This window comes from Simochromis diagramma, unplaced genomic scaffold (assembly GCF_900408965.1).
Source record: "Simochromis diagramma unplaced genomic scaffold, fSimDia1.1 OVJJ01000324.1, whole genome shotgun sequence".
NCBI lineage: Eukaryota > Metazoa > Chordata > Actinopteri > Cichliformes > Cichlidae > Simochromis > Simochromis diagramma.
This window is the reverse complement of record NW_024386918.1, coordinates 428,745-450,568: the sequence shown is the minus strand read 5'-3', so window position 1 is coordinate 450,568 and position 21,824 is coordinate 428,745. Positions and strand designations below refer to the sequence as shown.

Here is a 21,824-nt window from a genome sequence, read left to right as displayed (position 1 = left end):
TTTGATAATTTTTTCAGCCATGTAAAAACAGCTATAACGGTTAAAAATACAATATAAAGATTTCCCATATAAAAATCTTAAATTAAAACTGAAGGTCATTGAATTAGTCACATTTCATTACTAATTTAGTTTTCAAATCTGTTGTTGTCAAGAGATGCAGAATTCTGAAGAGTCCTGTATTATTGTTCAACCTTGAGTATAATCTGTATAACTTCATCAGTACCAACGCTTGAGACCAGTCTATGGGCTGAACTTGGATAAATGTAATCATAGAGATATCTGAAAGAAAAGAAGACCTACCTCGCAGAATCTGATAAAGAAAAACTTTGGCATGGTCTGAGCTCAGAGGCTGCGGTGATACAATGATCTTATGGAGGTCACTTTGCATCAGTTCAGTTACTACATAGCTGATCAAGAGGAATTAAGGTTAAAAGAAAAACAAATATGTGCAAGAACATAAACAGTAAATCTCAATGAGAACCTGAGAAAGACAGTATAGTTATAATAAAGATGTGCTTTGTTTTCTAAGATAGAGTTTAGGCATCAGCATCACTGCATTGTTTTCTTACCTTTCCAGTTATCTTATGTTAATCACTAGCAGCATTCTAGAAATGAAAATGTAAACTGGCATCTTCTTTCACATAAAGTATGGGTATTTGGAATGAAAAAGCATTACACAACAGATCATTGCAGAGTGTAAATACCTGCAGTTACCAAAACTTGTTAAAATTCACTAAACTTAATTCACACTTTTGTTTTCTGCGTAGCCTTAAGGCCTTACCATATTTCCATCTTGGGCAGATGGGCAAAAAGAATTCCCATGAATTCCAGAAATCAGAATCACCACAAAAAAAAAAAAAAAAAATTAAAGGGGGTTACCACAGGTATTTTGATTTAGTAGATTTTTACGCTGGATACCTTTCTTGGTGCAAGCCTCCTAGGAATTGTGTCTCCTCCTAATTTCAAACGTACAAGTTGATTGATGATGACGTATCCTGTAACACACCTTTACAGAGTCTTTTAACGTTAGGGAACATGTTAATGGCCCCACACATACAGGGTCTGACACTGGTTTAAATATAAATAAGATGCAGAAAATTATTATGAAGAAAGGGATGCTTAAGAAGTACTGCAAGCTGCCCATAACTCAGGCCTTAGAACCTGCCAAACAAAGACTCACGGGCTTTGGCCTGCTGCTGGCAAGGTATACTGTCTCTTCAAGGTGCATTTGAAGTGGCATACCAGAGAGCTAGAAGCCAGGAGAATAAACCAGCTGTACTCCACTCCATGGAGTACAGCTGGTATACCTCCACTCCATCCAAGGTGTATTCTCAGTAGCAGGGTAACAATATGAGAACAGCCCCACTGAGGCTGGAGACAGTAACTCTGAAAATGCATGTGGGAGAAAGACGTAACCCATATCAACAATGCTCAGAGGCTGGTGGAGCCAAGAGTAGACTACAGCACCCCCCAATGAACAACATCCAGTAACAGTGGCAGACGGCATAGAAAGGGCCTCTGAGCGTCTGGCAACATAAATTAAGCAGCTGCAAATGGGCGAAATGCACTCAGAATGGCTAACTGAAGCCTGGACAATCCTGATGCCCAAGCATCCCCAGAAGGCACCGGTCTAGTACAACTATCAGCCAATAACCTGCCTCGGTACAACATGGAAGCAACTGTCAGGCATCATAGCGGCTAAGATAAACAGGCACATAGTTCAATACATGAGTGGGGCACAGAATGGAACTGGCAGGAACATCAGAGGGGTAAAACAACAGCTACTGGTAGATGGAGCAGTCACTCAAGATTGTAAGACTAGACTGAACAATCTGTGCACCTCCTGGACTCATTACAAGAAAGCCTATGATTCAATGCCCTACACATGGATCCCAGAATGCCTAGAAATATATAAGATCAACAAAACCCTAAGAACGTTCATCAAGAAGTGGCAAACAACACAATAGCACAAGAGATGATCTGTCACCACTGCTGTTCTACATACGCCTGAAACCCCTCAGTGCGATATTTGACAAGACTGGCTATGGATACTGATTAAGAAATTGAGCAATCATGAACCACCTGCTCCACATGGATGACCTCAAGCTGCATGCCAGGAGTGAACAAGATATCGATTCACTGATCCATACCACTAGGATCTGCAGCAACGAAATTCCAGTGTCATTAGGACTGGAGAAGTGTAGTCAGTGAAACAAAATGTAACAAAGAAAGGGATAGTAGTCAAAACTGAGGGGATTGTACTACCAGGAGGCAACATTGCAGACATCAAGGACAGCTACAAGTACCTAATCCCACAGGCAAATGGGAGCCATGAAGAGGCCGCTACAAAATCTGCAACCACCAAGTACCTGCAGAAAGTAAGACAAGTCCTGAGGAGTCAGCAGAATGGCAAGAACAAGAGCCTGCCTTTGATCAGATACCCCAATTGGGAAAATAAGCTAGCCAAAGAAAGAGATAGAAGCCAAGGGCAAAGGCAAAAGAAAGCTCCTTACCATGCATGGAGCATTTTACCCCAAGTCCAGCACCCTGAGACTATATGCTAAGCGTAAGGAAGGAGGCTGAGGCTTAGTGAATGTCAGAACCACTATCCAGGATGAAACAACAAAGATCCATGAGTCAGGAAGATGGGCAAAACTGCTCATGTGAGTCAGTATCTGAGACAACAGAAACCTGAAAAAGAAGAGGAGCAAGAAGTGGGACCATCAAAGAAGGACAGGCAAGCACAGCATGTACCACTGTAAAATAGAAAAAGTGGCTGATATCAAGTAACATCAATGCCTTGACAAAGCTGGACTGAAAGACAGCACAGAGGCACTAATAATGGCAGCACAGGAATAAGCTCTGAGCACAAGATCCACAGTGTTGGTGCTCTACCACACCAGGCAAGACACTAGGTGCAGGCAGTGCAAAGAGATTTTCCAGCACATAACAGCATGGTACAAGATGCTAGTACGCAGGGCATATATGCTGACATGGTATACAGGAATATCTGTACTTAGTATGGCCTGGGAGTCCCAAAGTCCAAATGGAATATGCCCCTGAGATTGGTTGAGAATGGGCAAGCTAAGATCCTGTGTGACTTTATGTGCCCGTTCATCTTAGCCACTATGAGGACCAGCACATCTTGTGCTGAGGCTGGTTATTGGCCAGTAGTTTGACAGGACCAGTCCCTTCTGGGGATCCCTGAGATTCAGGACTGTCAGACCTTCAATTAGCCATTCTGGGTGTGTGCCATTATTAGCAGCTGGTTCATTTGTGCTGTTAACAGCTTATGGTGTACAGTTAGCTTCTTTAGCCTGTAGGCACTAATCATGTCAGGGCCCGGTGCAGTCCGACTCGCCATGATTTTTCTTTGCTCTTTTTCTGTAAGTGCTTTCTAACACTCAAACACTTTCATACTCCTATGAGAGCAACTTGCGGTTAGTATCTTGCCCAAAATAATTTGGCAGGCAGACTGGAGCAGATGGGAATCGAACCACCACCCTTCGAGTTAATATGCTCTTCCACTGCTGCTGTCTGCTCTTAGCTCCACTAGCCACTGAGCATTGCTGTTATGGATTGCATCCTCCTCTCATATGCTCTTCCAGTATTGCTGCTTTTCCAGACTTGGTCGGGCTTTCCCCCTGCCACTGAGAATGCACCTTGGATGGTTTAGGGGAGTACAGCTGATTTTATCTCTCTGGTATACCTCTTCAAGTGGCTTTCGAAGGCTGAGAGTCGTTACTTGGCATCTCAGTGACCACTGTGATTGTGATTCCCCTCTCACCCTCTGGACGGTCATTATCCTTCAAACTCAGGTCTTCTACCAGAGGCCTGGGAGCTTCAGAGTCCTCTACAGTTCCTTGCTGTTCCTAGGACTGCGCTATTGTAGACAGAGATCATGGATGTTGTTCCTGTGATTTGCTGGAGCCTCCCGCCCAGTGTGGGGGTCACTGCAATGAGTGCTCCAGTTACCACTGGGACCACTGTTTCCTTCACATCTTCTCAAGTCCTTCGCTCAACCTTTAGTACTTTGAGCTTCTCGTGTTGCCTGTTCCTGATGTTACCATTATTCGATATAGCTACATCTATCACTATGGCCATCTTCTTCTGCTTTTCCACCACTACTATATCTGGTTAGTTAACCATCACCAGTTTGTCTGTCCATACCTGGCATAAAGGTTGATGTCATCCATGCAGCGGAGGTACCTGGTGACTGGTGGATTGTGTAGTTGGTATCCATAGCCAGTCTTGTCAGTGATCTCACTGAGGGGCTTCAAGCCTATGCAGAACAGCAATAGGGACAGAGCATCTCCTTTGTAAATCCCGCACTTAATGTTGACTTGTGCCACTGGCTTGAAGTTGGCCTCTAGTGTTTGCCACATCCCCATTGAATTCCTGACGAAGGCTCGTATGGCCCTGTTGATTTTATATAGTTCCGTGATTCATTTGTCGGGCGTTGAGTCATAGGCTTTCTTGTAAAATATCCAACTGTGGGGATCAGGACTGACTGGGCTTCAGTTAGCCAATCCACATATCTCATCTACTAGCAGCTGGTCCATTAGTGCTGTCAGATGCTCATGCAGTGCAGTCAGCTTCTTCAGCCAGTAGGTATGAATCATGTCAGGACCAGGTGCTGTTCATATCTACATACTGGAGACCCTTTCCTGTGATGACTACCAGACCCTGTTCAAGGAGATTGCTGTGGTCAGCTTTAAGATTCACTATCAACTGAGCCTTATTGTTATGGGTTGCATCCTTCTCCCATATGCTCTTCCAGTCTTGCTCCGTCTCCACTCTTGGTGGGCCTGTTCTCACATTGTTACACTGCCACTTGGATGGTTCAGTACAGTACAGCTGGTTTATTCTCCTGCCTTCTGTTTCTCTGGTATACCTCTACTTGGCAGTTTCCAAGACAGCTTGTTGTACTTCTTAGGCACCCCTTTCTTTACAGGCCCTGTGCTACCTTATTCTTGGCTTCTAGTCACCTTCTCCACAGAGAGTAATGCTCCTTGTAACTGTTCATTTTATAGCCAAGCAGCTCAGTGATCACTGCAGCTGTGGTGTAGATCAGCTGATTCAGTGATGGTTGCAGTAGGGATTGTGCTACATTCACACCTTCTACTAGACCTACAGAGGTTATCTCACGTAGTCTTGGCAATCGGCCATGGAGGGTCCAGGTTTCCAGTTTAGCCATGATGCTATCTATCAGGCCAGCACTCAATACACCCTCAGTCATACTTTGTTTTATTTAATGGTAAATGGACTGGTTCTTATAGAGCACTTCTCTACTATGAGCAATCAAAGTGCTTTCTATAACTTTTCACAACTTGTCTTATTCACCCATTTACATTTTTTTCTTTGCTCTTTTTCTGCAAGTGCTTTCTAACACTCACACGCATTCATACTCTTATGGGTGCATCACAGAGCAATTTGGGGTTAGTATCTTGCCCAAAATAATTTGGCAGGCAGACAGGAATCGAACCACCAACCTTCCGGTTAGTAAGTGACCTGCCCTACCTGAGCTACAGCCACCCCCAATGTGACCTAAAGAAAATTTCTTATGCAATTCTCTGCAATTTCATACACCTGATTTTAAAATGTAATTCCTGTAGGCCCTGCATCTTGTTATAATCTTTGAATAAATCAATAGTAAAGGATACATTTCTTCAAAGTAGTCAATGTGTGGAGGTTGTAGTATATCCAGCGCAGAGAGCACCTGAGAACAGAGGTAAAGCTGTGGTCTGTTTTCAGGCTGAATGCAATCATGCAGGCAAACACATTTCTTTTTCCTTTCTAGAGGAAACTATAAGCTCCATTGTGACATTGTCATGTACTTACATTCTCATGTTTGAAGAAGCACAGCATCTTCAGCTCACGAAATACCCTCTTACAAGAAACAAGGTTTTGGAAGACATTAGGCATCTTTTTGAGAGCAACTCGCTTTCCGTCTCTGGGGTCTGTCACTGACCTGGGTGAATATGAAAAAGAAATTCACAAAAATTATAACATTGGATGAAAAGTTAGATAAATAGATCAGCAGAACAAATCATGTCATGGATTGGACTAAGTTATAAAAATATTTCAGTATTTTTTCATCACATTTTTGAGATTTGGTTTGTTTTTGTTTTTTTAAAGGACTATTTCCCATGACCAACTTTAAGCATCACTATTATCAAATCTCAAAAAGTGCATTTTGTGTATACATGCAAGGGTTATATCATCTGAGACAAGTGGCTGGTCAAAACAAGTTACACTATATGAAAGGCGTCCTTTTAATCTAAATTTACGACCACCATCTTCCAGGCTCATCTTCCACTTGTAATTTCTGCAGTCAAACAAACTTTTTAATGTAGTTGTTTTTTTTTGTTTTTTTTTTAAAACAACACAGAATTAATGGGCAGCACGGTTGCACAGTGATTAGCACTGTTGCCTCACAGCAAGAAGGTCCCGAGTTTGATTCCACCACCTGCCTGAGGGCTTTGCATGTTCTCCCCATGCTGGTGTAGTTTCTCTCTATGCGGGTGTGAATGTGAATGGTTGTCTGTCTCTATGTGTTAGTCCTGCAACAGACTGGCGACCTGTACAGTGTATCCTGCCTCTCACCCTATGGTAGCTGGGTTAGGCTCCAGACCCGGGGCACTGACAAGGATAAGCGGGAGAGAATGGATGGATGGAACAAAGAATGAAGTTGATGTGAAAGGAGTGGCCAGAGAAGAGATTAGGAGAAATTCCAGACAACGAGAGAACTTGGCAAAAGTGTGAAAGAAACCATGATATGTTGGGATGTGGCCGGATTCGGTGATGAAGAGAGGGTCTGAAGGTAATGCGTGATGGGATTTTCTAAGGTAGAGGAAATGGGTCAGCAAGTCAAAGTGGCTTAAAGGCAAGATTATTTTGAATTAAAATATCGAAAGGGGGCTGCCCAATTGGTTGGTTTTCCTCTGTTTGAGGAGAAGATGAGCCAGTCTTCAAAGACTGGGTGGAAGTCGCTTAAGCAGGGATGACAATCTCCTTGAAGAAGAGGTCAATTCTGAATAGCACAGGAACCTGAAGAAGGCTAAAAGGTTAAAATGGGAGCCTGATGTTAGAGACCTTTAATGAGAACAGAAGAACAGCAGAACTTTGAAGGCACTTGTGATGTCGGCTTTTGAAAGACATGCACCTCTGCATTTTAACAAGGGAAATGGCATGGTTCACTGTTGAGCATTTAAGAGAAAAATCGGGGAATGAGGCAATTTATGTTCGAATAAGACTACCTTGAGTTGCAGACAAATCTATGATGATGTGCTTTTTCCCTGAATGCTCAGTGATGCCCAGTGGGCTGATACAAAAAAAGGGGGAAAGGCGTTATAGGGAAGTGTCCAATTATGAAACCCTCCCAGACTTCTTTGGCGAGCAGGTTGTCAACAGCATCTGGGTCTTTGAGAGCTGACTAGAGATTTTACAGGTACAAGAGACTGATGGCTGGGTGACAATCCTGGGTGAAAACCTGAAAAATCTTTTACTAAAAAGTTGACAAAATCTGGGTTAGGGTGATTTACTAAGGCTTCTTGTGTACCATATGGCAAAGGCATGCAAGGAATAGATGCTATAGGTTTAGAAATTTCTGGTGTGGAGGCTGAAGCCAACCAGGTAAGAGCAGATGTACCGTTTATGGGCTGTGAAGTATTTTGATTGCAGCAATGATTTGTTGCCGAAGGTGAGCGGATACTGGGGAAGGTTTTGGAGCTGGTGGGTTAGGAGGAGGAATTGCTGAGGCCAGCAAAACTGAGCAATAGTAGAGTGGAAGAGAAAAGAAGGGGCCTGGGCTATAAAACTTGGCCATGTGCTGCTCCGACAAGGAGGAAGAAAAGGTTCTGGGTTAGAAGCATGAATAGTTGAATACCCAGTTGCATGAATGTTAGCTAAAGTATTGTAAAGAGAAGCCGAGGTGAGTGGAACTGTGCAACCCGGTGCCATGAAGATTTGCTGAGCTGCAAAGGAAGGATGGAAGACCGCAGAACTGGCAACCCAGTGCCTAGCGCGGAGAAGCACTAAATAGGAGGAACAGCTGAAGAGAGAGCTGGCATTTCCCTTCCGGGAACATGCGAAATGGTGGCTGGATGTGGCTTTTGCTGGCTGATGGGTGGGAGTGCAAGGTGCGGAAAGCTTCACTGTTGGAGGCGTTGTCTTCATTTATGCCCGAAAGTGGATTATTTATGTTTGTTGTATCGATGTTTGAGCATTGAGAAGTTAAAAAGAATTGTAATAAGCTTTGTCTTCTTGTCGGACCAGTGAAATTGAATACCTTTCTCTTTAAAACTTATTTAAGACAGGCTACAGTCCAGCCTGAAATCTGGGGGGAGGATGTCTTCGGGAGACCCTTCTGGGGTGTGGAAACAGCCGCATATCTTTGGAGTTAGGCTTTGTGATGGATCAGATTTTCGGGAAGCTCTACAAGCCCCATCTTAGAGTGATAAAGAGTGGAGCTGCGCCGTGAAGTTTTGCTGGTGGTTGATCTTCCTCTAATCGAAGTTGGGAGGTTATGATTTCACAGGGATAGCGAGCGACCAGAGTTTCTGTATTGCTAAATGGAGCGGAGAGAGGAATTCTGAGGTTTGGATATACAGGGAGTGCAGAATTATTAGGCAAGTTGTATTTTTGAGGAATAATGTTATTATTGAACAACAACCATGTTCTCAACGAACCCAAAAAACTCATTAATATCAAAGCTGAATGTTTTTGGAAGTAGTTTCTAGTTTGTTTTTAGTTTTAGCTATTTTAGGGGGATATCTGTGTGTGCAGGTGACTATTACTGTGCATAATTATTAGGCAACTTAACAAAAAACAAATATATACCCATTTCAATTATTTATTTTTACCAGTGAAACCAATATAACATCTCCACATTCACAAATATACATTTCTGACATTCAAAAACAAAACAAAAACAAATCAGCGACCAATATAGCCACCTTTCTTTGCAAGGACACTCAAAAGCCTGCCATCCATGGATTCTGTCAGTGTTTTGATCTGTTCACCATCAACATTGCGTGCAGCAGCAACCACAGCCTCCCAGACACTGTTCAGAGAGGTGTACTGTTTTCCCTCCTTGTAAATCTCACATTTGATGATGGACCACAGGTTCTCAATGGGGTTCAGATCAGGTGAACAAGGAGGCCATGTCATTAGTTTTTCTTCTTTTATACCCTTTCTTGCCAGCCACGCTGTGGAGTACTTGGACGCGTGTGATGGAGCATTGTCCTGCATGAAAATCATGTTTTTCTTGAAGGATGCAGACTTCTTCCTGTACCACTGCTTGAAGGTGTCTTCCAGAAACTGGCAGTAGGACTGGGAGTTGAGCTTGACTCCATCCTCGACCTGAAAAGGCCCCACAAGCTCATCTTTGATGATACCAGCCCAAACCAGTACTCCACCTCCACCTTGCTGGCGTCTGAGTCAGACTGGAGCTCTCTGCCCTTTACCAATCCAGCCACGGGCCCATCCATCTGGCCCATCAAGACTCACTCTCATTTCATCAGTCCATAAAACCTTAGAAAAACCAGTCTTGAGATATTTCTTGGCCCAGTCTTGACGTTTCAGCTTGTGTGTCTTGTTCAGTGGTGGTCGTCTTTCAGCCTTTCTTACCTTGGCCATGTCTCTGAGTATTGCACACCTTGTGCTTTTGGGCACTCCAGTGATGTTGCAGCTCTGAAATATGGCCAAACTGGTGGCAAGTGGCATCTTGGCAGCTGCACGCTTGACTTTTCTCAGTTCATGGGCAGTTATTTTGCGCCTTGGTTTTTCCACACGCTTCTTGCGACCCTGTTGACTATTTTGAATGAAACGCTTGATTGTTCGATGATCACGCTTCAGAAGCTTTGCAATTTTGAGACTGCTGCATCCCTCTGCAAGATATCTCACTATTTTTGACTTTTCTGAGCCTGTCAAGTCCTTCTTTTGACCCATTTTGCCAAAGGAAAGGACGTTGCCTAATAATTATGCACACCTGATATAGGGTGTTGATGTCATTAGACCACACCCCTTCTCATTACAGAGATGCACATCACCTAATATGCTTAATTGGTAGTAGGTTTTCGAGCCTATACAGCTTGGAGTAAGACAACATGCATGAAGAGGATGATGTGGACAAAATACTCATTTGCCTAATAATTCTGCACTCCCTGTAGTAGACCGGATAGCCAAGTGGCAAGAATGACTACTGGAAGGTTCCCTATGCAGCGAGCGGCGATCAGTCTCTCTGCGGTGGCTCCACTATGACATTTAGAAATGGGAGTTTGGGATTCCTGGACTGCTTGAAAGATATCTGATAAATAGAATAGAATAGAATAGAATTCAACTTTATTGTCATTGCACGTGCACAGGTACAGGGCAACGAAATGCAGTTTGCATCCATCCAGAAGTGCTTTAGTGATATAGATATATTACAATATATATTAGCAATAATATAGATATGCGAGTATATTACAGAAATGGGTCTATTATGGTATGTTATAATGTACACGGTATGAAGTATGTTGTGAATATTCTATAACTATAAGTATGTACAGGCTGTAGTGAGTACAAGCTATGTACAGGATATGAACAGGATATAAATATGAAAAACTATACAGAATATGAAATAAATAACTTTACAGAATCTGAGATATACAGCTATACAGAAATGGGAACTATGCAAGTTGTAAACAGTTGTAGGATTAAAGATTATCGAATGTACAGAGTGATTATTTACACAGAGCTATACAGTAGTGCAGTTAAGATAAGTGAGGGTGTAGATAGTTTCTACAGAGGTGCTAGTGCTAGTGGTTGTGAGTGGTGGTTCAGTCCATGTTATTATTGTGTGTTTGAGGGTACAGTTGTCCATTGTGTGTGTGTGTAGGTGGTTGTGGGTGTGTGTATGTTCAGTCCATGAGTTTAACGTGGGTCAGATGTCAGGAGGCAGAGTTCAGGAGTCTGACAGCTGTGGGGAAGAAGCTGTTCCGGTACCTGGTGGTCTTAGTCCGGAGGCTCCTGTGGCGCCTCCCAGAGGGCAGGAGGGTGAAGAGTCCATGTGATGGGTGACTGGGGTCTTTGATGATTTTCCCAGCCCTTTTCAGACACCGCTTCCTGTAGATGTCTTTTATGGCAGGAAGTGGTGCTCCGGCGATGCGCTGGGCAGTTTTCACGACCCTCTGCAACGCCTTCCGGTCCGAGGCAGAGCAGTTCCCGTACCAGACTGTTATACAGTTGGTCAGGATGCTCTCGATGGTGCAGCGATAGAAGTTCACCAGGATGTCTGAGGACAGGTGGTTCTTCCTCAGAGTCCTCAAGAAGAAGAGGCGCTGGTGAGCCTTCTTGACCAGCTTGGAGCAGTTGGTCGTCCAGGTGAGATCTTCGGAGATGTGGACTCCCAGGAACTTGAAGCTGCTCACACGCTCCACAGCCGTCCCCTTAATGTGGATGGGTGGATGTGGGTCAGCATTCCTCCTGTAGTCCACGATGAGCTCCTTGGTCTTCTCGGTGTTAAGCAGCAGGTTGTTTGTGTCGCACCACTCAGCCAGACGATCCACCTCTTCCCTGTAGGCGGCCTCATCGTTGTCACTGATGAGGCCAATCACCGTGGTGTCATCTGCAAACTTAATGATGGTGTTGGAACCATCAGCAGGTCTGCAGTCGTGGGTGAAGAGGGAGTAGAGGAAAGGGCTCATCACACAGCCTTGTGGTACACCGGTGTTCATTGTGATGGTAGATGAGCAGTGGTTATCCAGCCGGACATGTTGGGGGCGGTTGGTCAGGAAGTCCAGTAACCATTTGCAGATGAGGGAACTGATGCCCAGGTCTGTCAGTTTCCTGATGAGTTGTGAGGGGTGGATTGTATTGAATGCTGAACTGAAGTCTATAAACAGCATTCTGGCGTAGGTGTTGTTGTTGTCCAGGTGTGAGAGGACAGAGTGCAGTGCGATGGAGACTGCATCCTCTGTGCTCCTGTTCTGGCGGTATGCGAATTGGTGGGGGTCCAGGGTGGGGGGGAGACAGGATTTGAAGTGTGCTAGGACCAGCTGCTCTAAGCACTTAGTGATGATGGGGGTGAGTGCTACTGGGCGGTAATCATTGAGGCAAGATGGGTTGGAGTTTTTGGGTATCGGGACGATGGAGGTGGATTTGAAGCAGGCCGGTACCACAGCGTGGGCCAAGGACAGATTGAATATGTCTGTGAGCACTCCTGCAAGCTCCCCAGAACACGCTCTGAGAACACGCCCGGGGATGCCATCAGGGCCTGCAGCCTTGTGGACATTGATCCTGCTCAGCACCGCTCCTACATCGGTGGGGGAGAGAGTCAGAGGTTGGTGGTCTGGCGTCATGTCTGCTTTGGTTGTGGTTGTGGGGTTCCCTCGCTCAAAACGAGCATAAAAGTTGTTGAGCTCGTTGAGGAAGGAGACATCAGAGGATGCGGGGGAGGGTTTGGTGGTCCTGTAGTCTGTGATGGTCTGGAGTCCTTGCCACATGCGTCGGGGGTTGGAGTTGGAGAAGTGTTCTTCTACCTTCTTTTTGTAATGGTGTTTGGCTTTTTTGATGCCCTTCTTTAGATTAGCCCTGGCTGTACTGTAGGCGTGTGCATCTCCTGACCTAAAGGCAGTGTTGCGGGCCTTCAGGAGGAGACGAACATCCCGGTTCATCCAAGGCTTCTGGTTGGGGTACATGGTGATCCGTTTCTGGGTGGTGACACTGTCTGTGGTTTTGGAGATGTAATCCAGTACAGATGAGGCGTACTGGTCCAGGTCTGTGTGGGTGAACATATTCCAGTCTGTGTTTTTAAATCTGTCCTGGAGCACTGCGTCTGTCCCCTCTGGCCACACTTTAATTGTCCTCACAGCAGGTTTCACACGTTGGATGAGTGGTGAATACCGAGGGACTGAGATCTTAGTCTGATGGGGTGAGGGACAAGAAATTCATGATGACCAGCTGAACAGGTGAGTAGGATCTATGCTCTTAGAAACTCTTTTAGAGTTGTTTGACATCGTATAGTGTTCGCATGAAAATGAGAACAGCAGGTATTAGTGAAGGGGGCATATATATATATATACACACTGAAGACTAAAAGGGGCGTGAATGAGGAGTGAGTGAAATTCAGATAAAATATCTCCGCTTATAGAAAAAGCATATAATTTAGTTGACACTCAATCCTTAGTTGTGCTGCAATAAACCTAGGGTCCTGGGGGACTTCCCATGATGCACTGATTGCTTCTGTTTCACTCACTGTTTGGTTACACACTTCTCTGCATTTAGTTATTAGTTATCATTAATCTCTGGCTCTCTTCCATAGCATATCTTTGTCCTGTCTCCCTTCCTATAGCACCAACCGGTCATGGTAGATGGCTGCCCCTGACTCAGCCTGGTTCTGCCAGAGGTTTCTTCAGGTTAAAACTGAATTTAACTGAAATTGAGGAATAATAATAATAATAATAATAATAATAATAGATTGCATTTATATAGCGCTTTTCGAGACCCTCAAAGCACTTTACAATTCCACTATTTATTCACTCTCACACACTTGTGGAGGCAAGCTATAGTTGTAGCTGTGTAGCTGTAGGCAGACTGACAGAAGCAAGGCTGCCATATCGCACCATCGGCCCCCTCTGGCGATCAGGTAGGTGGTAGATGAAGTGTCTTGCCCAAGGACACAATGACCAAGAGAGAAAGAGCTGGGGATCGAACCGGCAACCTTCCGGTTACAAGATGAGCTTCCCAACCCCCTGAACCACGGTCACCCCGCAAATGAAAGCATTCAGAGTCTAACAGTATGCTAAAAAAAAACAAAAACAAAAACCAACAGTTATGAGCCACAAATATGAACCAGCACATGGGACACTGCACCAACCGATTTCTTTCTAGACTTTAGTACAACGAGTACAAAAGAGGCATGTGTTCTTATGCCAAAAGGAATCATCTCAAGCCAATGAAACAATGAAGAAAAAAAATAAAATAAAAATAGACACTTCTGTGATCCAGTCATGTCCGCATGCTCAACTTGCAAGGACTTTGACAAACTTATCCATCATAGATATTACACTATTGCAGACAGCACCAGGGAGAGAAAACTGTCTGGGTAAAACTTTTCCCTTGGTGGATTGGGCCATTGCACTACCTCCCCCTACTCACTCATTTTGATGGAAGAGGAGACAAAGAGTGGCAATAACACAATAATACCCTCGGGCAAGATACTAACCCCAAGTTGCTCTCTAGTCCATATACCATTTAACTGAGTTTGTGTCGAAAATTATTATTATCAGAATAATCAGATTTTTTTTTTTCTTAGCAGAGATAGCCTAAATCAAAGTACTGCAATGCACAGCATGCCTAACATTCATAGTTACTTATGATTGGCTAGGGAAGTAGCTCTAAATTTCTTTTAAATTGTTAGTGCAATCAATTAGAAAATTTTCAATTAGAAAAACCCTCTCGATTTAAGCAAACTCAGAACTTCCAATGTGTTTACCCACTGACTTGACCTCTGGTTTAACTCAGTTTAACAAAAATATATTGTTTTTCTATTTGCTACTATTGTTATTTTTATATAATGCAAGTACGCCATTTTCGTATGGAGTACTTGCATTAAAGAAAACTGTTGAGTATGACATTGCTGGAAATAGCGTTATAAATAAAATGTACATAAATTTACATTTACTGCACAATATGAACTACTGCATTATTTGAATGTTAACTTCAAGGGTTAGTGGTGAGCACACACACACACACACACACACACTAAAAATACTCACTCCATCTTCACACTCAGATTTTCAGATGCAGTACTCCAAGTCTTTTCATTCCTTCAATACTAATTCCTACATTTTCTAAAGTCACTACAGCAGACACGCAAAGTCAGGGGTCCTGTGACTCAGGAAGTAGAGCAGGTCACAGCAAGGTTGGTGGTTCGATCCCTGTCTGCTCCAGTCCATGTGGCCATATATCTAACTGCTCTATGATGCATCCATCTGAGTATGAATGTGGGTAAAGTTAGAAAGCATTTACGTTGAAAAAGCATAGAAAAAAAAGTGCTGGGAAAATGACTTTCTACCAGTGGACTGGCAGCAAACACAGTGGAACTGTAGAAATTGTTGTAGAATTTAAGGCTAATTGATACGAAAACAATTTGTTATCACAACAGACTACAATTATGCTGTATTGTTGTGACGTAGCATGGCTTCTCAAAAAAAAAAAAAGTGGCTTGCAAAGCTCTTGCACGAGTGCTATGTATGCAAAATAATTTATCGCACAGACACTTTTTTCATCGCAGCCCTGGCCTACAGCACTGCAGCCAGGGCTGACAAAAAGTCAGAGCACTGTTTAGCCAACCATTCCTTTAATGTTAACTAGTAATGACTTCATGAATATCGCGCACAAATAAAATTTTAGCCATTAGAGAAAAAAATATTCATAATCATCTCACATATGTAACATCTACAGCTACTTTCAGTGCCATTGATATTTATTTAGAGTCTTTAACTCAAACTGATCTTTCTGAGTTGAGGAGGTAATTGCTTCCTCCAAACCAAAGTGTCAAAGTGTCTTTTAAACCCTATTCATACAAGACTGTTCAAAGAAGTCCTACCAATAATTAATGCTTCAGTCTTAACTATGTGACCCAATGTCTGGACAGCCATTTAAATCAGCTGTGTTGAATCAAGGACACATTTAAAACCTGCAGGACACCGGCCCTCAAGGCCTGGAGTTTGACACCTGAGTCTTAATTCTTATTCTGTAGTATGAGACTCCAACATCTAAGGCAGGGGTGGGGGAACTCCAGGCCTCCAGGGCCAGTGTCCTGCAAGTTTTAGATATCACCCTGGGCCAACACACCTGAATAAAATGATTAGTTCATTAGCCATTTAATTCAGTCAATTCTGTGCCATTTTTTTTTTTTTTTTTAAAACACTTAACACCAGTGTAGAATATTGTTGACACTGCTTAGTATTAGTCAGGGTTAATCTTTAACTCTGTACAGCGTTAAAATAACACTTTGAAAAGTGTTACATTTAACACAGTGTCAATTTCAAATTGGTGATTTTGTGTACAGCTATGAAATTTTCTGACTGGTCTTGACTACATTCTCTCTCGTTCTCTCAGACTGTGTACTGTTCACCCAAAAGTAAAATACTCTGTTTCACTTCAGCTCATTTTATGTTAGGACACTGCTCTCCTTCGCGGCTCACAGACTAACAACTACACAAGCAAGTGTGGCCCTGATACTTTGTTCACTGCCTCCATTTTACAACTTCCTGCTGGTAGGACATGCCCGGCCAGAACACCTTACCAGGGAGGTGACTGCTTCAGAGGCTCATTTCGATGTGGAGGAGTAGCGGCTCTACTCTGACCCTCCTAAATGACTGAACTCCTCACCCTATTGCTAATAAAGAGCACATCCACCCTTTGCGGATGCAAACGGTGGAATGGAAATAAGCTTTTTCCATTCCACAGTTTGCATCCGGAATCTCATTCTTTCGCCTTTATTAAAAAAAAAAAAAAAAAAAAAAAAAAAAAAAAAAAAAAAAAAAACTAACAGCTGAGACTGAAGAAGTCACTTGGATGAGTGACAAAACGTTTCTCCCACAAAACGCTACGTCCAGATGAACAGAATCAACTTTTGGAGAGTTACTTTCCTGGATGATTGAGAATGCATCAAGACATTTTAACCCACTTTGGCAAGGACTGCCTAAAGCATGTACGTCAGTATGAGCAAACAGCACGTAAGATGGCGGACTACAGGAACCACCTGAGATTCAGCCTCAGATGCCGACAAAACAGGATTACTCCTAAAAGTCTGCAAATGAGCTCTTCAGTTAAAGGCTTCCGGGCAACAAAAATTCTCCAGAAGGCACAGCATCAGTTACTTAATGAACAGGTGAAGCAAACAAATGTTACCATCGACATGCTAAAATGTCAAGAGGAGCGGATCCGACAGAGACTGACTATGCTTTTAGATGAGAATACTCTTAAAAAGGTGTTTGACTTTATTGAGAAGGCTCATCTAGCACAGCACAAGAAGTCTAAGACCAGGCAACAAAGGAAGTTTGACTTACTTGTTGTACGTCGGAAACCACCACAAAATACCGAGAGTGTCCTCAGTGACCAGAAGAGACAAGGATGCGACACAGAAGATGTGGACAAGTGGGTGAAGAATTTGTCTGACAGACAGCTCACCCAAACAGAGAAAAACATCCTTGCTAAAGGGTTGAATTTTGCTGTCACACCGAGACAAATCCTGCTAGTGGAGCTGATCACAGCCACAGAAACAGCAATTCGTAACAACAATATTGCAGAAGTGGAAGCAGAGCAACTACGGACGAAAGTTTCGGCCTGTCTCAGCAATGCAAAGCCCCCAGCATCCAACATCACCATGGATAAGAGGAAGGCACTCACATCACTTAGTGATGACAACAACATTATCATCCTTCCAGCAGACAAGGGTAGGTGCACAGTATTGCTAAACCAAAAAGACTATCATGAGAAGATTTTGTCACTACTCAGTGATGAAAATACTTATGAGCCCCTGAAACGAGACCCAGGAAGTGGCTACAGGAAGAGGGTGATAGACTGTCTGAAGATTTTATTAACAATGATGGTTATGAAAGCTATTTACCCCCATTGGGCATCAGTTAAAATGTACAACATTGGCTAGTACATCTGGTACAGACTAATGAAAATATCAAAGATTAGTCACATACATCCCTGGCAGACGTATTTTCTTTTTAAAAAAAATAAAAGATGAGGCTTAGTTAAACTTTTATTTTTTTTTGTTCTACATCAGCTACAGTTTAAACACTGCATGGCTAATGCATCGTAAGTGTACATACACAACTGAAGTACCATTTTTGTTCAGTGAACTCAACATGTCAGCATGTTCGGATAAAAGACGAGATCTTAGTTTATTACTATTAAGTCCACCATCATAGTCGGGGATAAACTTTTATTTTGGTGATGGTGGGGAGGTTAACAATCACATGTCTACAAGTGTCTAGTACATACACACATATCAGCTGAAGACAGTGAAATCAATCCACAGAATGTCAGGCTAAATTGAAGAAGCAGATGATTATTTTTTTTATTATTATTTTTGCTAAATTGCAAAAAAAACAAAACAAAAAACTATATGCATATTACCACTACTCAATTTGAGCACTCAAAGCGCGTTCAATTACATGCGCCATTCACATATTTCACATTCATAAAAGCGCTTCCTAACATTTACACACGCACTCACACTTCAGTGGATGCCTCGGGGAAAATGACTAACGTTCCAGTTAGTAGACGACCTGCTGTACTACAGCCACCCACAGTTATCACTGCCAACGTCAGGCTTCTCTTCAGTGCAGAATGCAGGTGAAATTATTACGTTGGTGTTCTGGGCCAAGACATTCTGACGTTAGTGATAAATTTAAGTCCATAATGCTGCTTACGATCTTCCATGGGACAAACATTCACATTATTAAAAACTCAAGAAGCCCATTTTCTGACACTTTTATCGAGTCAAACTAAGATTACTAACACCAAGAGACCAACTGGAAATTTCCTCGAATTATCTCTGGACTTCAGGACATGTGTTGTCTTTGATCATTAGTACTCATTAGGCATAATACAATTAGTCTTTGTAAACGATATACAAAAAGTCAGGAAAAAAAAAAACTGTAAACATTTACTCACGTGCAAATGTTTACAAAACTAAAACACTTAGCAGAAGTCAGTGCAAACGTCTTCAGTATGACAACAGGCTCAAGTTTAGAGACTATGGGTTGAGACAGAGAAGAAAAAAGAAAAGAAAAAAAAACTGTTGCTGGAGAGGGATGCGAAACACTAATGAACGACTTTAAGCCATGGCCTGTTAGTAGTATTAGTGGATACAGAGATGCATTATGAGCGCGCAGTGCACTGCACTTACCAGACAACTCCAAACGCCCCATAGCCGATGGGTCTGTCAGGCTCAATATCCAGCTGCTGCTGTAAATGGTGCGTGTGTTGCTGCTGCTGATGGTGGTGGTGGTGGTGGTGGTGAGCTTTGACAGCGGCTGCTGCAGCCGCTTGGACCTGTGCGGGAGCCGCGGCCGCCGCCGGCCCGGGAGCTTGCCCGGGGGCTGGAGAGGGAAAGTAGGGCTGCTGCTGTCCGGGGTTTAGCATCACCGCCGCAGCGGCAGCCGTTGATGTGTGCTGCTGGACCGTGTGCACAGCAGCGGCTGAGCCTGGGTGCTGTAAGTGGTGCTGGCCCGCGTGGTGGTGGTGGTGATGCATGTGGGGAGGCGGTAGGTGCTGGAGCTGGTGGTGGTGGTGATGGGGGTGATGGGCAGCTACTGCTGAGGAGCCACCGTTGTAAGCAGCCATCATTTTTGTAACATTTGCAGCAGTTGTACCGCAAAGAGCCATCCAATGATACTTAAATGCCTCCTTTTCAAACTGCTTCTCAAAATGATACTAATGGCAACCAGACAGCAACCCCACGGTTAATACAACTTATGGCAAACATAGAGAAAATATATTTTGTCCTTTAAGCGTCCAAAGTCAATCACTTTGACAGAAATTATCCGATATCTGGTATGGCGTTTTAGCATAATACTAACTAGGCTCTGCCCCACTTCCCCTAAATTAATTTTCTATTAGGTACACCATTAGACTACTGAAGTCTGAAACTAGTGACGGAGAGCATATTATGGGCAATGGACCACCCAAACATACAATCTATGCAGCTTTAACAGTGCCACTGCTGTCAGTGACAAACCGAAAATATTCAATAGAAAAAAAAAACTTATATGCACTTCACAGAGACTGTTCAACCTCTCCTCCTGGGAAAAATTCACCTTCCCCTCTTAATAAAATAGTGCGATCTAAAGCAGGTCACATGGGAAGCAGAGCATTCATCTTATAAGTGTTCCAAGTTTGCCACACACTCGGGTCTGGCGCCGTTGCTTTTCTCACCACACGGCTTAAAATCGCATCTGTTATTCCAAACTGAATTCTCCTTCAGATGTGTGCACAGGCCAAACAGCTACTCTGATGGCAGAGGTAATCTCAGAGTCGTAATTAACGCTGCTGATTCGGTGCAGAGGAGGTGTAACCCAGCCAAGGCTACAATACAGCAGCGCAAAGAGGCAGGCAGGCCCGGGCCTCGGCAATCCACCCTATTCACATATTATTATAGAAATCCAGCGAGCCGCGTGCTTCCAAAGAAACCCCCATCAGTTTGACAGGGTGACGAAGCTTCGACCATGACTCAAAACACGAGAAGAGAAATCCTCACAGACGGCTGGCAGACAAAGTAATTCCCCCATCGACAGCTTTGTGTGTGTATCTGTATTCTACTCTGTCCTAATACGGCTCAGAAGCGCGCATCCAAACAGACTAACAAGTTAAATCCGTTTGTTGTGGGACAAAATCTACCGCCAGGAGCTAGACAGCCTTATTCAATCTGACAACTCAGAGCTAGCTAATGGGTATCTGTATCTCCACATAAAAACAGCAGTCCCTCCGTTGGTTCCGCTGGGCCTTGACGCTGTCAGTTGAGGAAAAAAACGTCACTCGGCTGATCCTCTACACTTCAAGCTCACGACGCTTATGTGACATGATAAAAGTATTGGTCACGAGGTAACTGAAATGAGCTGTTCATCCAACATGGTGAACAAAACCTTAGCCGCTCAGCGCTGAGATTAGGCAGGGTCGCCAACCAATCGTCTTCCGCACGGCAATGACGTAATTGTAACCTCCTTGATTGTCACAACGAGCAGCCAGTGGCGCGTGTTAGCTGGGGTGACAGCGGGGTTGATAGCTGACCGAAAAGCCCAATGATCTCCACATAGATGCAGAGAAAAACACCGCTCACTTCATTGCAGGAAAATATTCAGAATCCAGACCAGGGATTAAAATTAAATGATTGAATTGAAAATAATTTTAAAATAATAAAATATGATATGACTTCAGACTTACTACTTCTCTATACAAAGGACACTGTTCCGTAAAAGAAAAGAAAAAAAGTGGATTTCTAGTTGCTGATGCATTATATGCCTGAAAGCAGCTTCACAGGTTCTGTACCCTTGCCCAGATCTGTCTTGACCTGTGGTCAATTTTGAATGTCATGTCAAAGGACGTGAATACTGGATGTAAGATGTGCATACACATATGATGATAGATATAGATATCATAATAATATCTAATATTTGCAAGAATAGTAAACTTTTTGTCTTCATTTTCTTGGGGGGGGGGGGGGGGCGTATTATTTGTAGAATTTTTAGGTGAAAAATAAATTAAATACATTTTGGACTAAGGCTGTAACAAACAAAAAATTGAAGCACTCTATATTCTATGAGACACTATCCACAATGAACTTATTAAGAACCCAGCTGTGAATAAACATTCATTTACTTTGTAATGCAGTTCTTTTCTCACACCCAACAATCAAATGACCCCTTTGAACAACTGCTGACAGTGGGAAGGAAAAACTCATTTTTAACAGGAAGAAACCCCAAGAAGAACCAGACTTGGCGGCTAACTGCTGTGACTGATGAGGGGAGGAAGACAGGACAAAGACAACTCGAGTTTTTTACTGCACTGTACAGGCAAGTAATTCTTTTAACTGGTTATATGTGATTAGGAAGCAGCTAACTTTCAAAAATAAAAGCATGCAAACATAAACAGTCTTACTAACAGCACTCTCTGCAGCTTCTCTCCTCCTGCTACCCCACCCCCCCCAAAAAAAAAACCCATCTCCATAGACTGTGTCAGCTCCCAAACAGACAAAAAACAAACTAAAAACCAGCAATAAACAAATTAAACATAAAAAATCAAAAAGAAAGAACAAT

General features: G+C 43.2%; 1 protein-coding gene across 1 annotated transcript in view; it reads right to left on the bottom strand.

Annotated features, from left to right (window-relative positions):
• Positions 1-20,698, bottom strand: part of nlk2 (nemo-like kinase, type 2) — a 54,781-nt gene extending 34,083 nt beyond the window's left edge. Inside the window, exons 1-4 of the mRNA XM_040036450.1 lie at positions 18,920-20,698; positions 5,842-5,971; positions 5,664-5,719; positions 301-407 (exon numbers count right to left, since the gene is read on the bottom strand). Coding sequence (XP_039892384.1) covers positions 301-407; positions 5,664-5,719; positions 5,842-5,971; positions 18,920-19,398 — 772 coding nt within the window. The 5' untranslated portion in view covers positions 19,399-20,698. The remainder of the gene's footprint in view (positions 1-300; positions 408-5,663; positions 5,720-5,841; positions 5,972-18,919) is intronic.
• Positions 20,699-21,824: the final 1,126 nt, after the last annotated feature.